This window comes from Pan troglodytes, chromosome 13 (assembly GCF_028858775.2).
Source record: "Pan troglodytes isolate AG18354 chromosome 13, NHGRI_mPanTro3-v2.0_pri, whole genome shotgun sequence".
NCBI classification, from domain to species: domain Eukaryota; kingdom Metazoa; phylum Chordata; class Mammalia; order Primates; family Hominidae; genus Pan; species Pan troglodytes.
Genome location: NC_072411.2, coordinates 31,274,060 through 31,285,434, shown reverse-complemented (window position 1 = coordinate 31,285,434; position 11,375 = coordinate 31,274,060). Strand labels below are relative to the sequence as shown.

The 11,375-nt window shown below is 45.8% G+C and overlaps 1 protein-coding gene across 22 annotated transcripts in view; it reads left to right on the top strand.

The window, feature by feature from the left end:
- The first annotated feature begins 1,323 nt into the window (after positions 1-1,323).
- Positions 1,324-11,375, top strand: part of PLEKHB2 (pleckstrin homology domain containing B2) — a 48,924-nt gene continuing 38,872 nt past the window's right edge. For 5 of the 22 annotated variants that reach the window (XM_009443308.4, XM_009443310.5, XM_009443309.5 and 2 more), the window contains exon 1: positions 1,643-1,759. Coding sequence is in view for 8 of the 22 variants with exons in the window: in XM_016949318.4 (XP_016804807.1) it covers positions 6,798-6,870 (73 nt within the window). In the remaining 14 variants the exon portion in view is untranslated. 22 annotated transcript variants of the gene reach the window in all.

The window sequence follows — 11,375 nt, the reverse complement described above, 5'->3', positions numbered from 1 at the left end:
GGCGTGATCTCGGCTCAGTGCAACGTCTGCCTCCCGGGTTCACACCATTCTCCTGCCTCAGCCTCCCAAGTAGCTGGGACTACCGGCGCCCGCCACCACGCCTGGCTAATTTTTGTATTTTTAGTCTCTGAGTATCTGGGATTACAAGCGCGCCACCAGGCCCGACTAATTGTTTTTTGTATTTTTAGTAGGGACGGTGTTTCACCACGTTGGTCAGGCTGGTCTCAAACTCCTGACCTCATGATCTGCCTGCCTCGGCCTCCCAAAGTGCTGGGATTACAGGCGTGAGCCACGGTGCCCGGCCAAAAATGTACAAATGTTAAGTATAGTGTTCAGCTTGATAAAGTTTTACTTACACACACGTACCCACCACTCAGATCAATGTATAGAACATTTTCAGCACCCTAGGAGTGGGGTTGCCAGGAGGCTCTCTCAAGCCTCTTTCCAGGCAGTACCCCTACACCCCCCCCCAACCCCTGCTAGGCTGGAACGCAGTGGCTTGATTGCAGGTCAAACTTCTGGGCTCAAGCAATCCTCCTGCCTCTGGCTCGCAAAGCTCTGGGATTACTGGCATGAACCATCTCACCTGGCTAACATTTATTTTCCCTCTATTGTCTTCAGAAAACCCCCAACTTTTCATTTGGAATAATTTTAGACTACAAAAAAGTTATAAAGCTAGTATACCCTTCACACAATTTCTCCTAATGTTAACATCTTACATAACCATTATACATTTCTTATAACTAAAAACTACTATTACCTAAACTTAAATTTTATTTTAAGTTTATAGCCTAGCTACATCACCATGTTGCATATGACAGTGTCTCAGTTTTTTTCTTGCTTTTGATTACCTTGATAGTTTGAGGAGTACTGGTGAGGTGTTTTGAGGAATATCCCACAAACGAGATTTGTCTGATGTTTATCTTTCAGTTAGACTGAGGTCACGGTTTTTTTTAATCACATGTCAAGGGCAAGTGCAGTGACTAATCACTTTGATTTTCACGTGGAGTGGCTCTACAGCCCTCTTTCCACACTGTACTCTTGGAAAGGTCGTCCCCAGGCATAGGCCACACTCAGGGTGGGTGCGGACGGATTACCACACCCCTCTGGATGAGGTATTATTAGAATTCCTCTGCAAGGAAGATTATCCCTTCTCCCTCATTTATTTAATCACGTATTTATATCAGCACGGGCTCTGGGCTGTTTTATACTTTAGGTTATAACTTAATGCAATGTACTTTATATTGCTGCTCAAATTGTCCCAGGCGCGGCCCCCGGAAGTTCTCTGGATAGATCCCTGCGCCCTTGGACGCCCGGTCCTTCAGTTTTTTGAGCACCTCAAGCTTCTGGCCTACAAAACGCTCCCGGCTCAGCTGGAGCTTTCTGCGCCCGGGTCCTAGAGTCGCCCATTTCTCTAAGGCGCCTTGGCCCTATTTTTAGAGAGCGGTATTTAGAAACCAAGATTAGGGTGCCAACAATTTTTTTTTAAATTTTTATATTTTTAAGACAGGATCTCACTTTGTAACACTTCCTTTTAGTGGAAGCGCCGACCTCCTGGGAGACCCACGCCCCCTGCCTCCTTCTGTCCCGTTTCTCAGGAAACCACCCAGACACCCCGCCCCACCGGCCGGGCCCCGCCGCGCATGCGCGCCGAGGAGTGACGTCAGAACGGCGGCCAGGACGCCGGACGTGCGGCATTCGCAGGCGAGGAGGCGAGGAACCGCCGTGGCGTCTTGGCGTTGTCCACTCTGGTTCGCAGGTGAGTGTCCCTGTTTAGTCCGGACGACCCTAGCTCCTTTCCCCTCTGGCCCGCGCCTCTCCAGATTCTCCTCTAGAGCTGCCCAGCCTCGCGCCCCTCCGAGGGGACCCCGCACCGCGCCACCTCCGCGGTGTCCCCACTCCCTAATTTTCCCTGAGGCTCCTGGCCACGGGTCCGCCCACCTCCCTGGACCACCCTGACCTTCCCCAGGTCCGCCCTCTCAGTCTCCCCTAGAGCAGCCCATTCGAGAGCCCTCCCAGTGGGCCCCCCCGGCCTCTCAGACCCCTTCCCATCGCTTCCCCGGCGTCCGCCTCCGGTCCTTTCCCCGAGCCCCTCCTCTCCGGCCCCGCGGACCCTCCCCCTTTCCCGACTGCAGCCTCCGCCTTGCATCCTTTCTGGCCGCTCGGGAGTGTCCCACATGTCTGACTGCCGGGACCTGCTGCGGCCCGCCGCCTGGGGTCTCCCGGCGTCCGATCTCTACCCCTGCTGCTCCCTCTGCTCCAGGGAACTTGCCTTCTCAGTTCTCCTGCCCAGAGGTCTCCCCTCCTTAAGTCCTGGGGGGCGTTGAGGCTTTACCCTCGCGGTGCGGTCCGCCCCTCGCTGCATTTCACCTGCTCTTGGCCTTGCAATGTCTTTAGTCATAAGTGCTTGGTGTACCTTATCTTACATATCTCTCTTCATGTTTGATTCTGTTACTCAACTAGATTGAAAACTCCGGAGGTCAGGGATTTGCATAGGGATCCCCCCCACCCCGCCACCCCGCTTAAATCTCAAATGTAGACCGGTTCAGGGTGGGTGGAGGAAAGGAATGAGGTGCAGTGGTCACTGTAAAAAATTAAAGGAACATGGTTAATTCAAAATAATACTGACTCATGGTCTCAGCCTTTAAATTTTTAGTGCTTAGGAAAGGGTGGAACCACCACCGAGGGAGGAGGGCTGACAGCTGAGGGGAGGAATATTCCAAGGTCTTCTGTGGCCTTTGGTATGAACCAGTACCAATTCAGGAAGTGACTTGTCCGAAGTCACATGAGGAATTAGGACTCGAGCTGGCACTGGTAACTGCCTGTTTAGTGTGGCCCTCAGTATTTGTTGACTGAACTAATGACCAAAACATGTATGCACAGACACAGCTGTGCGTCTGTGCCCATGCAGTGGGTGTGTCTGCCTAAGGACCTGTGGGGGTGTGGGAATACTGCTGTGACGGTTCAATTGTGGTGTTCAGGAGTGTTCCTTAGGTTCAGAAAGTTCCTAACCCTGGGCTGGTTGCCTGGATATTGATAGGACTGGAGCTTGTCTGGGCTTCCTTTGTGCCTGGTGTTTACTCTCTGTGGTGGTGATCTCTTTACTCGACTCTTCCCTATTCGTACTGATCTCCCTGAGGACAGGAATCAAACTGTGTTGCAGGGTTTCCCTAATAAACAGCATAGTGTTTGGCACTTTGTAGGTGGTCAGTAAATGCTTATTGAAGAAGGCTGCAGAAAAGAACTCAGAACCTGACAGCGGTTCTTTGCTAGCATTATATTTTAAAGGCGGTGGTACATTCTGTAAGTAAATTTCCTGCTATTCTCAAGGACTGAGTTGATTAAATGTGTACAGCAGTGGTATAGAGAGGACAGATACTCTTGTGGTGTTACTCCTTGGGAAGGTGGAGGTTTCTCTCAGCTCTTTCTGAAAGCTTTGCTTATGCTTTTCAGCTTGCATTAATATTTTTCTTTGTCCTTTCCTCTGCCTGCCTTCTGTCTTACTGTTTGTCTAAAGAAATTAAAGAATTACCTTATTAATAACAGTAACTACCAAAAACTGCAAAACACACTGTTAAAAATGCTCCCAAAGTGGGGGCTAATTGACCCAGTTGTTTTGTTAGTTATATATTTGCTTCCACAGTGGATCATGGAAACGGAAAGTTGGACTTCCTTGCCTCTTTGCTTTCTTTGCCTGTCTGCCCTTTGATGGTGCTTGTATTAGGCTTGTTGTTAAGAAGTGGTTCCCAACTGGAAATGGCCAATGCCATGTGGGAACTGACCTCTACATGTTGATGGGTCACCCAATCTTCTTTCCCTTCTGTTTCAGAATGTACCTGTGACATCTCTTTGACTCTCCATTGTTGCCCTTGAAGAACAGAGATGAGTTTTTTTCCTTTTTCATAAGGAAGCCACTTTTATAGCGAAAGAGAGCTGGAGAACTGGGATATCATGAGGAGTTGTAGACAGTTAAACCTGAATTCTAGCTTTTGGAACAAAATAGTAATGTAATTGTAGCAGTTCTCACTTTTTTATTTTTTATTTTTTTGAGACGGAGTTTCACTCTTGTTGCTTAGGTTGGAGTGCGATGGCGCAGTCTCGGCTCACTGCAACCTCCGCTTCCCGGGTTCAAGGGAGTCCCCTGCCTCTGCCCCCCAAATAGCTGGGATTACAGGCGTGCGCCACCATGCTCGGCTAATTTTTTGTATTTTTAATAGAGATGGGGTTTCACTATGTTGGTCAGGCTGGTCTCGAACTCCTGACCTCAGGTGATCCACCTGCCTTGGCCTCCCAAAGTGTTGGGTAGGCGTGAGCCACCGCGCCTGGCCAATTCTCACTTTTGGACCATCTACTACAGGGCTGTTTGGACATATCTCCTTTAATTGTCACAGTAACCCCATGACGTAATTGGTTGTGCCTGGTCATACAGGTAAGAAAACTGAGGCTTAGAGAGGTTTAGAATTTTGCTGAAGGTCATACTGGTGAGTAGAAGGCAAAGTAGGCTTCAGGCTTAGAACTGTCAGATTCCAAAGGCAGTATTTTTTGTCCATCTGTTGTCTGTTTCGATTCAATGCTTTCAAAGAGATACAAATTCAAATTTAAAATAATTTAAATTGTTGAATATGGCTTACATTTTAAGCTTTGCATAGGTTTTAATAATGGCATAAAAATAATGTTCTTTTGCAGCTAGTTTGCTGGTGTTTTATTCTCTAGAGACCAACAGCTAGGGCTTAGTGTTTATCTGATGAGTTTTAGTTTATGCATTCAGTTTTGCTCCAGGATATAAATAGTGAAATGTTGAATTAAGTTATGGAGTGGTGTGAAATTCAGCATGCTAAGGCAAACAAACAGAAGTCTTCTGAGCCATTTGAGAAGCAGCTTGATGTCCTTGTTCTTAGAACAGGGCTGTCCAATCTTTAGGCTTTCTTGGGCCACATTGGAAGAAGGCCACACATAAAATACACTAACCCTAATGATAGCTGATGAACTAAAAAATAAAATTGCAAAAAAATCTCATAACGTTTTAAGAAAGTTTACAAATTTGTGTTGGGCTGCATTCAAAGCTGACCTGGGCTGGGGCCATGAGTTGGACAAGTTTGTTCTAGAATATTTTAGGCAAATTTTGGTAAGGGGGAAAATAAGTAATAGTAATAATAGTAGTAAATAGTAATAATTGCTGTCAAAGCAGCTACCATTTATCGAGTTCTAGTAACTGTGAGGCACCATGCCAACTACTTACATATTATTTCACCCAATTTTCCAAACATCCTGTCAAGTAGGTGGTGGGAATTTTCGTTTTATAGATCAGGCTTGGAAACGTGACTTGTCCGATTGAGTCAGGATCTGAACATAGGTCTTTTAACTCTAAAGCTTATACCCAAACACTGGGTTCTGTGAATTTTCAAAAGCATATGATAGGCTGACTGCAGTGGCTCATACCTGTAATCCCAGAACTTTGGGAGGCTGAGATGGAAGAATCCCTTGAGCCCAGGAGTTCGAGACCAGCTTGGGCAACATAGTGAAACCTCGTCTCTACAAAAACAAAACAAAATGTGATCAAAATCATACTTCATGATTTTTGGTTTCTAAAGATACTCTCTAAATTTCTCTCCCCAATTTAAAAACGAAAGCAGAGCACTGTTGGAAGGTTCAAATAGGTAGATTAATTTAGGTTGGTTTTTTTGTTTTGGTATAGTTGAAGATAATTCAGGTTATTGTTTACATGTTTACATTTATCAAAATAATACATGTACATAGATTGAAAGACCAAATAGGCTGAGCATTGGTGGCTCAAGCTTTTGGAGGCCAGCACTTTTGGAGGCTGAGGCGGGTGGATCCCCTGAGGTCAGGAGTTTGAGACCAGCCTGACCAACGTGGTAAAATCCCATCTGTACTAAAAGTACAAAAATCAGCTGTGCGTGGTGGCGGGCGCCTGTAATCCCAGCTACTTGGGAGGCTGAGGCAGGAGAATCGCTTGAACCTGGAAGGCGATGGGTGCAGTGAGCCAAGATCGCGCCACTGTACTCCAGCCTGGGCAACAAGAGCGAAACTCTGTCTCAAAACAAACAAACAAAACAACCAAATAGTGCTTTAAACCTTAGAATAAAAAAAAAATATCAATCTCTTGCCCACCCCCTTTTTAAACTATAGACAACTATTTTCACCTTTTTTTGGCACTTTTTAAAATAGTATTTTGGCCGGGTGTGGTGGCTCACACCTGTAATTCCAGCACTTTGGGATGCCAAGGCAAGCGGATCATGAGGTCAGGAGATCGAGACCATCCTGGCTGACACGGTGAAACCCTGTCTCTACTAAAAATACAAAAAAATTACCTGGGTGTGGTGGCGGGTGCCTGTAGTCCCAGCTGTTCGGGAGGCTGAGGCAGGAGAATGGCATGAACCCGGGAGGTGGAGGTTGCAGAGAGCTGAGATCGCGCCACTGCCCTCCAGCCTGGGTGACAGAGTGAGACTCCGTCTCAAAAAAAAAAAAAAAAAAGTATTTTATCTTTGTGGATATGGTAAAATTGCTATTGATTTACATGTAATCTTTTGACTTTTGATCATAGAAGACTTTTGCTGCCTTGTAAAACTCTTCAATCCACCAGTGAGTCAAAAACTTGTAGTAAATTTGTCAGTTACTTTTTTTCTCCCCTGTAGTACTCGGTCCTGCTCCAGTCTGGACTGTTTTTTTTTTTTTTTTCTTCCCAGTCCTTCTGCACAGCTGCCTTTCTGGGAATTTCCTCCCCTGCCAGTTGAAGACCGAATCCTACTCTGTCGCCCAGGCTGGAGTGCAGCGACATGATCATTCATGGCTTACTGTGCTTCTACCTTCTGGGCTCAAGCGATCTTCCTACCTCAGTCTCCCGAGTAGGTGGGACTACAGGCGTGCACCACTATGCACAGCTAACTTCTTATTTTTTTGTTGAGAATGTCTCACTGTGTTGCTGGGTTGGTCTCAAACTCGTGGGCTGAAGCGATTCTCCCACCTTGGCTTCCCAAAGTGTTGGGATTATGCTCAAGAGCCACCATGCCTGGCCTTGATTAATGACTTGACTGGGTGTGGAATTCTGGCTTGGAAATAATTTTCCATTAGCATTTTGAAGGTATTGCTCTAGATGTCCTGTGTCTTGCTGATTGTTGATCCTTTATATATGCTTTTTTCTTTGGGAAGTTTTTAGGTTCTCTTCTTTGTCCTTGATGTTACGAAATTTCAGTCATCCTACCTGTGGAGAATCTTTTAAAATTCATCATGCTGGACAGTCATTGGAGCTTTTGAATCTAGAAATGTGTTATCCTGTTGCGGGAAATGGTTTTATAGTATTATTTCTCTGCTCTTTTCTCTGTGGTTTATTTATGAAATTCTCCTATAAGCAGAATTTTTTTTTTGAGACGGAGTCTCGCTGTGATGCCCAGGCTGGAATGCAGTGGTGGGATCTCAGCTCACTGCAACCTCCGTCTCCCGGGTTCAAGTGATTCTCCTGCCTCAGCCTGCTCAGTAGCTGGGACTACAAGTGCGTGCCACCATGCCTGGCTAATTTTTGTATTTTTAGTAGAGATGGGGTTTCACCATACTGGCCAGGCTCGTCTTGAACTCCTGACCCCAAGTGATCTACCCGCCTCAGCCTCCCAAAGTGCTGTGATTAACAGGTATGAGCCACTGTGCCCGGCCAGCAGAATATTTTATATTCCAGGCTCATCCTCTAATTTTTTTCCATCTCTTGGTCTTTTTTTTTTTTTTTTTTTTTTTTACTCTTCATTTCAGAGAGATTTCTTCCATCTTGATCTTTCCAACTCTTGTATTGAATTTTTAATTTTGGTTATTATTTTTAATTGAGAGCTCTGGATATTTCTTTTTATTCTTGTTTTTTTTTTTTGAGATGGAGTCTCACTCCAGTCACCCAGGCTGGAGTGCAGTGGCACTATCTCGGCTCACTGCAAGCTCCGCCTCCCGGGTTCACGCCATTCTCCTGCCTCAGCCTCCTGAGTAGCTGGGACTACAGGAGCCTGCCACCACGCCCGACTAATTTTTGTATTTTTAGTAGAGACGGGGTTTCACCATGTTGGCCAGGCTGGTCTCGAACTCCTGACCTCAAGTGATCTACTCTCCTCGGCCTCCTAAAGTGTTGGGATTATAGGCGTGAGCCACTGTGGCCGGCTGTAAAGTAATATTTTTAAAGTTTTCTTTTGTACCCAGCATTGTCTCTGATTCTTGTGAGGTTTTTTTTCTTGAAAATTTTATTTTCTTTAATCTCTGTCTTTTATAGTCTAGATTTTTCTCCAGTGTCTGATTGTGATACTGTGAAATGTTTATTTTGTCTTTGACCTCATTTCCTGCCTTACAACGCCTATTTAATACAATCCTTAAAAATCTCCAAAATGATGTCTTTTTGTATGCTAATGATTGATTGATGGCCTGCAGACTGCCTTCGGGATGGGGGCTGGTCATCTGAAACACCTATGCGACTTTTGAGGGTTGGAACTTTCATGTCTGCCCCCCAACCTTCCAGGAAGGAGAGAGGGGTTCAAGGTGATGTTGATCACCAATGGCTGTTGGTTTAATCAATCATGCTAATGTAATGAGGCCTCCATAAAAACCCAAAAGGATTGGGTTTGGGGAGCCTCCAGAATAGCCGAACACCTGGAGGTTCCTGGAGGGAGGGTGGTGTGCCTGGAGAGGCCTGAACACTAACACCTTGCCCTATACATCTCTTCATCTGTGTCCTTTGTAATACCCTTTATAATAAACTGGTAAATATAAGTCATTGTTTACCTGAATTTTGTGAGCTGCTCTAGCAAATTAATCAAACACAGGGAGATGGGGGAATTCTAATAGACCTAAAGAAAGAAACTAAAGCAAAAATTACTATAAATAGAGAGTTTATTTAGGCCAGATTTGAGGACGGCAACCTGGGAAGCATAGATTCAAGTTGCTCTGAATATATGCTTCGAGTAGCAACAGTTACAAGTGGGATTTTAAAGGGCAAAAATAGGGGCAGTTTCTAAGTTGAACATAAACTATTGGTTGGCTGTATATTGTTCTTTGTATCACACATTCCAGGAACATGAAGAAAATGATTGAGGGTCACATTGTGTAACTTGTAGTAACAGTCTTGGTAATTTATCAGCTTGTCTGGAAACTACAGGAAAGGGAAGATTAAAAAAACCCCAAGTCCCTTTAAACAGTTAACCCTGAGCGTGGCTGGGGCTGTGGTAACTAAAGACCCATTTTCTAAATTTTGCCGGCTTCATGTTCTTCAGATTGCTCTGAGCTACTTTTCTTTCTCACTGACTTAAAGCTAGTTGATCACATGTTCCAGAGGCCCTGACTTGTGGCTGGTGTCTGAAGGGTAGGCAGTCTTGTGGGACTGAGCCCTCAACCTGTGGGATCTGATGCTATCTCCAGGTAGATAGTGTGACAGTTGAATTGCAGGACACCTAGTTGGTGTTCGCTGAAGAATTTTTTTTTTTTTTGAGACCGGGTCTCACTCCTGCCCAGGTTGGAATGTAGTGGTGTGATCACAGCTCACTGCAACCTCCCCATCCCAGGCTCAAGTGGTCCTCTTACCTCAGCCCCCCAGTAGCTGGGGCTACAGGTGTGTGCCACCATGCCCCGCTGATTTTTGTATGGATGAGGTTTCAGCATGTTGCCTAGGCTGGTCTCAAACTCCTGAGCTCAAGTGGTCCCCTGACCTTCTCCTCCTAAAATGTTGGGATTACAGATGCGCAACACTGTGCATGGGCCTGCTGCATAATTGATTTCTTGCTTGGTATGTGGGGAGAAACCCTCACACATTTGGTCACAGAAGTCTTCTATGTTGATTGTTGTGACGTGAGAGCAGAGGAAAAACAGTATTTTTTTCTACTCAGACTGATGATGCTTGCTCTGTATCCTTATTTAAGAGAGGTACTGAAAAGCTGATTGGAAGTCTGTGTGTTTGCTTCAAGTCTGTCTCTTGGTGAGCTTCTCTGGAGGGTGTTAGGCAAAGTTTGGCTTTTTCATTACAGAACACCCAGTTGTCAGTATCAGTGAGCCTTTCCTCTTGGGACTATGCCTTTGCTCTGAGCTAGAGTCTGAGAAGTAAGGAAGAAGATGGAGAATTTGACTTTCACGGACTATATTCCTCTAAGTGTGGCCTGTGACTTTAGGCTGTGTGTAGTGTGGCCACGCCCAGTCTCCAGAGGCATCATCTTCAGGATCAGGGAGGGTCCCTGTCTGCTTGGGTAGGGTGCCTAGTGACCCCTTTGAAGACTTTCTATTAATTCTTCTGATTTCTCCCCACCTTTAGAATTCTCTCTTACCCCCAATTTCTGAGTCTGTTTTTATGTGGCAGGAGTTGTCTTGCTGTGTTTTGGCTTCTGTTAGCACATAACAAAGTAGAGGTGGCCATATTTTATGTTAGTTGACACTTGTCTGTTTGTCTTAGAACTTTCAAAATGTTGTGTCTCATCTGCTTTTGTCTGCTGCTGTTCTCTTTGTGGATTTATGCCTTGTTTTCTCCTTAACTCTCATTTTAGTTGCATTTCAGGAGGGAGTGGCCCAGGCTGGAGTGCAGTGGCGTGATCTCAGCTCACTGCAAGCTCCGCCTCCTGGGTTCGCACCATTCTCCTGCCTCAGCCTCCCGAGTAGCTGGGACTACAGGCGCCCGCCACCATGCCCGGCTAATTTTTGTATTTTTAGTAGAGACGGGGTTTCATCATGTTAGCCAGGATGGTCTCCATCTCCTGACCTCGTGATCCACCCTCCTCGGCCTCCCAAAGTGCTGGGATTACAGGTGTGAGCCACCGCGCCCGGCCCATCTGTGCTTCTTATAATTCATCATTAACATTGGAAATAGAGCAATCACCAGCATGTTGAGCTTCACATTACTGATGTTTCTTTTTTTTTTTTTTGAGACAGAGTTTTGCTCTTTTGCCCAAGCTGGAGTGAAGTGGTGCTATCTTGGCTCACTGCAACCTCCTTCTCATGGTTTCAAGCGATTCTCCTGCCTCAGCCTCCTGAGTAGCTGGGATTACAGGCACCCGCCACGACACCCAGCTAATTTTTGTATTTTTAGTAGAGACAGGGTTTCCCCACGTTGGCCAGGCTGGTCTTGAACTCCTGACCTGGGGTGATCCGCCCACCTCAGCCTCCCACAGTGCTGGGATTACAGGCGTGAGCCACTGCCCAGCTTGGTGTTTCTTTTCTCTTGGATCCATGTTTCAGTGTCACTCTTTTGTCTTCTCCCTTTTAAAATAACTCCCTGTGAATTGTAGTGTTTAGTGACAAGAAGTATTAATTCTGTAGAAATACATAAGAAGAGAGAAGAATGGGAAGATGGATGTTTAAAGTCTGCCTTTTTTGTTTTTCCCTTTGAGCCTTGGGTCCTAGGTAACCTC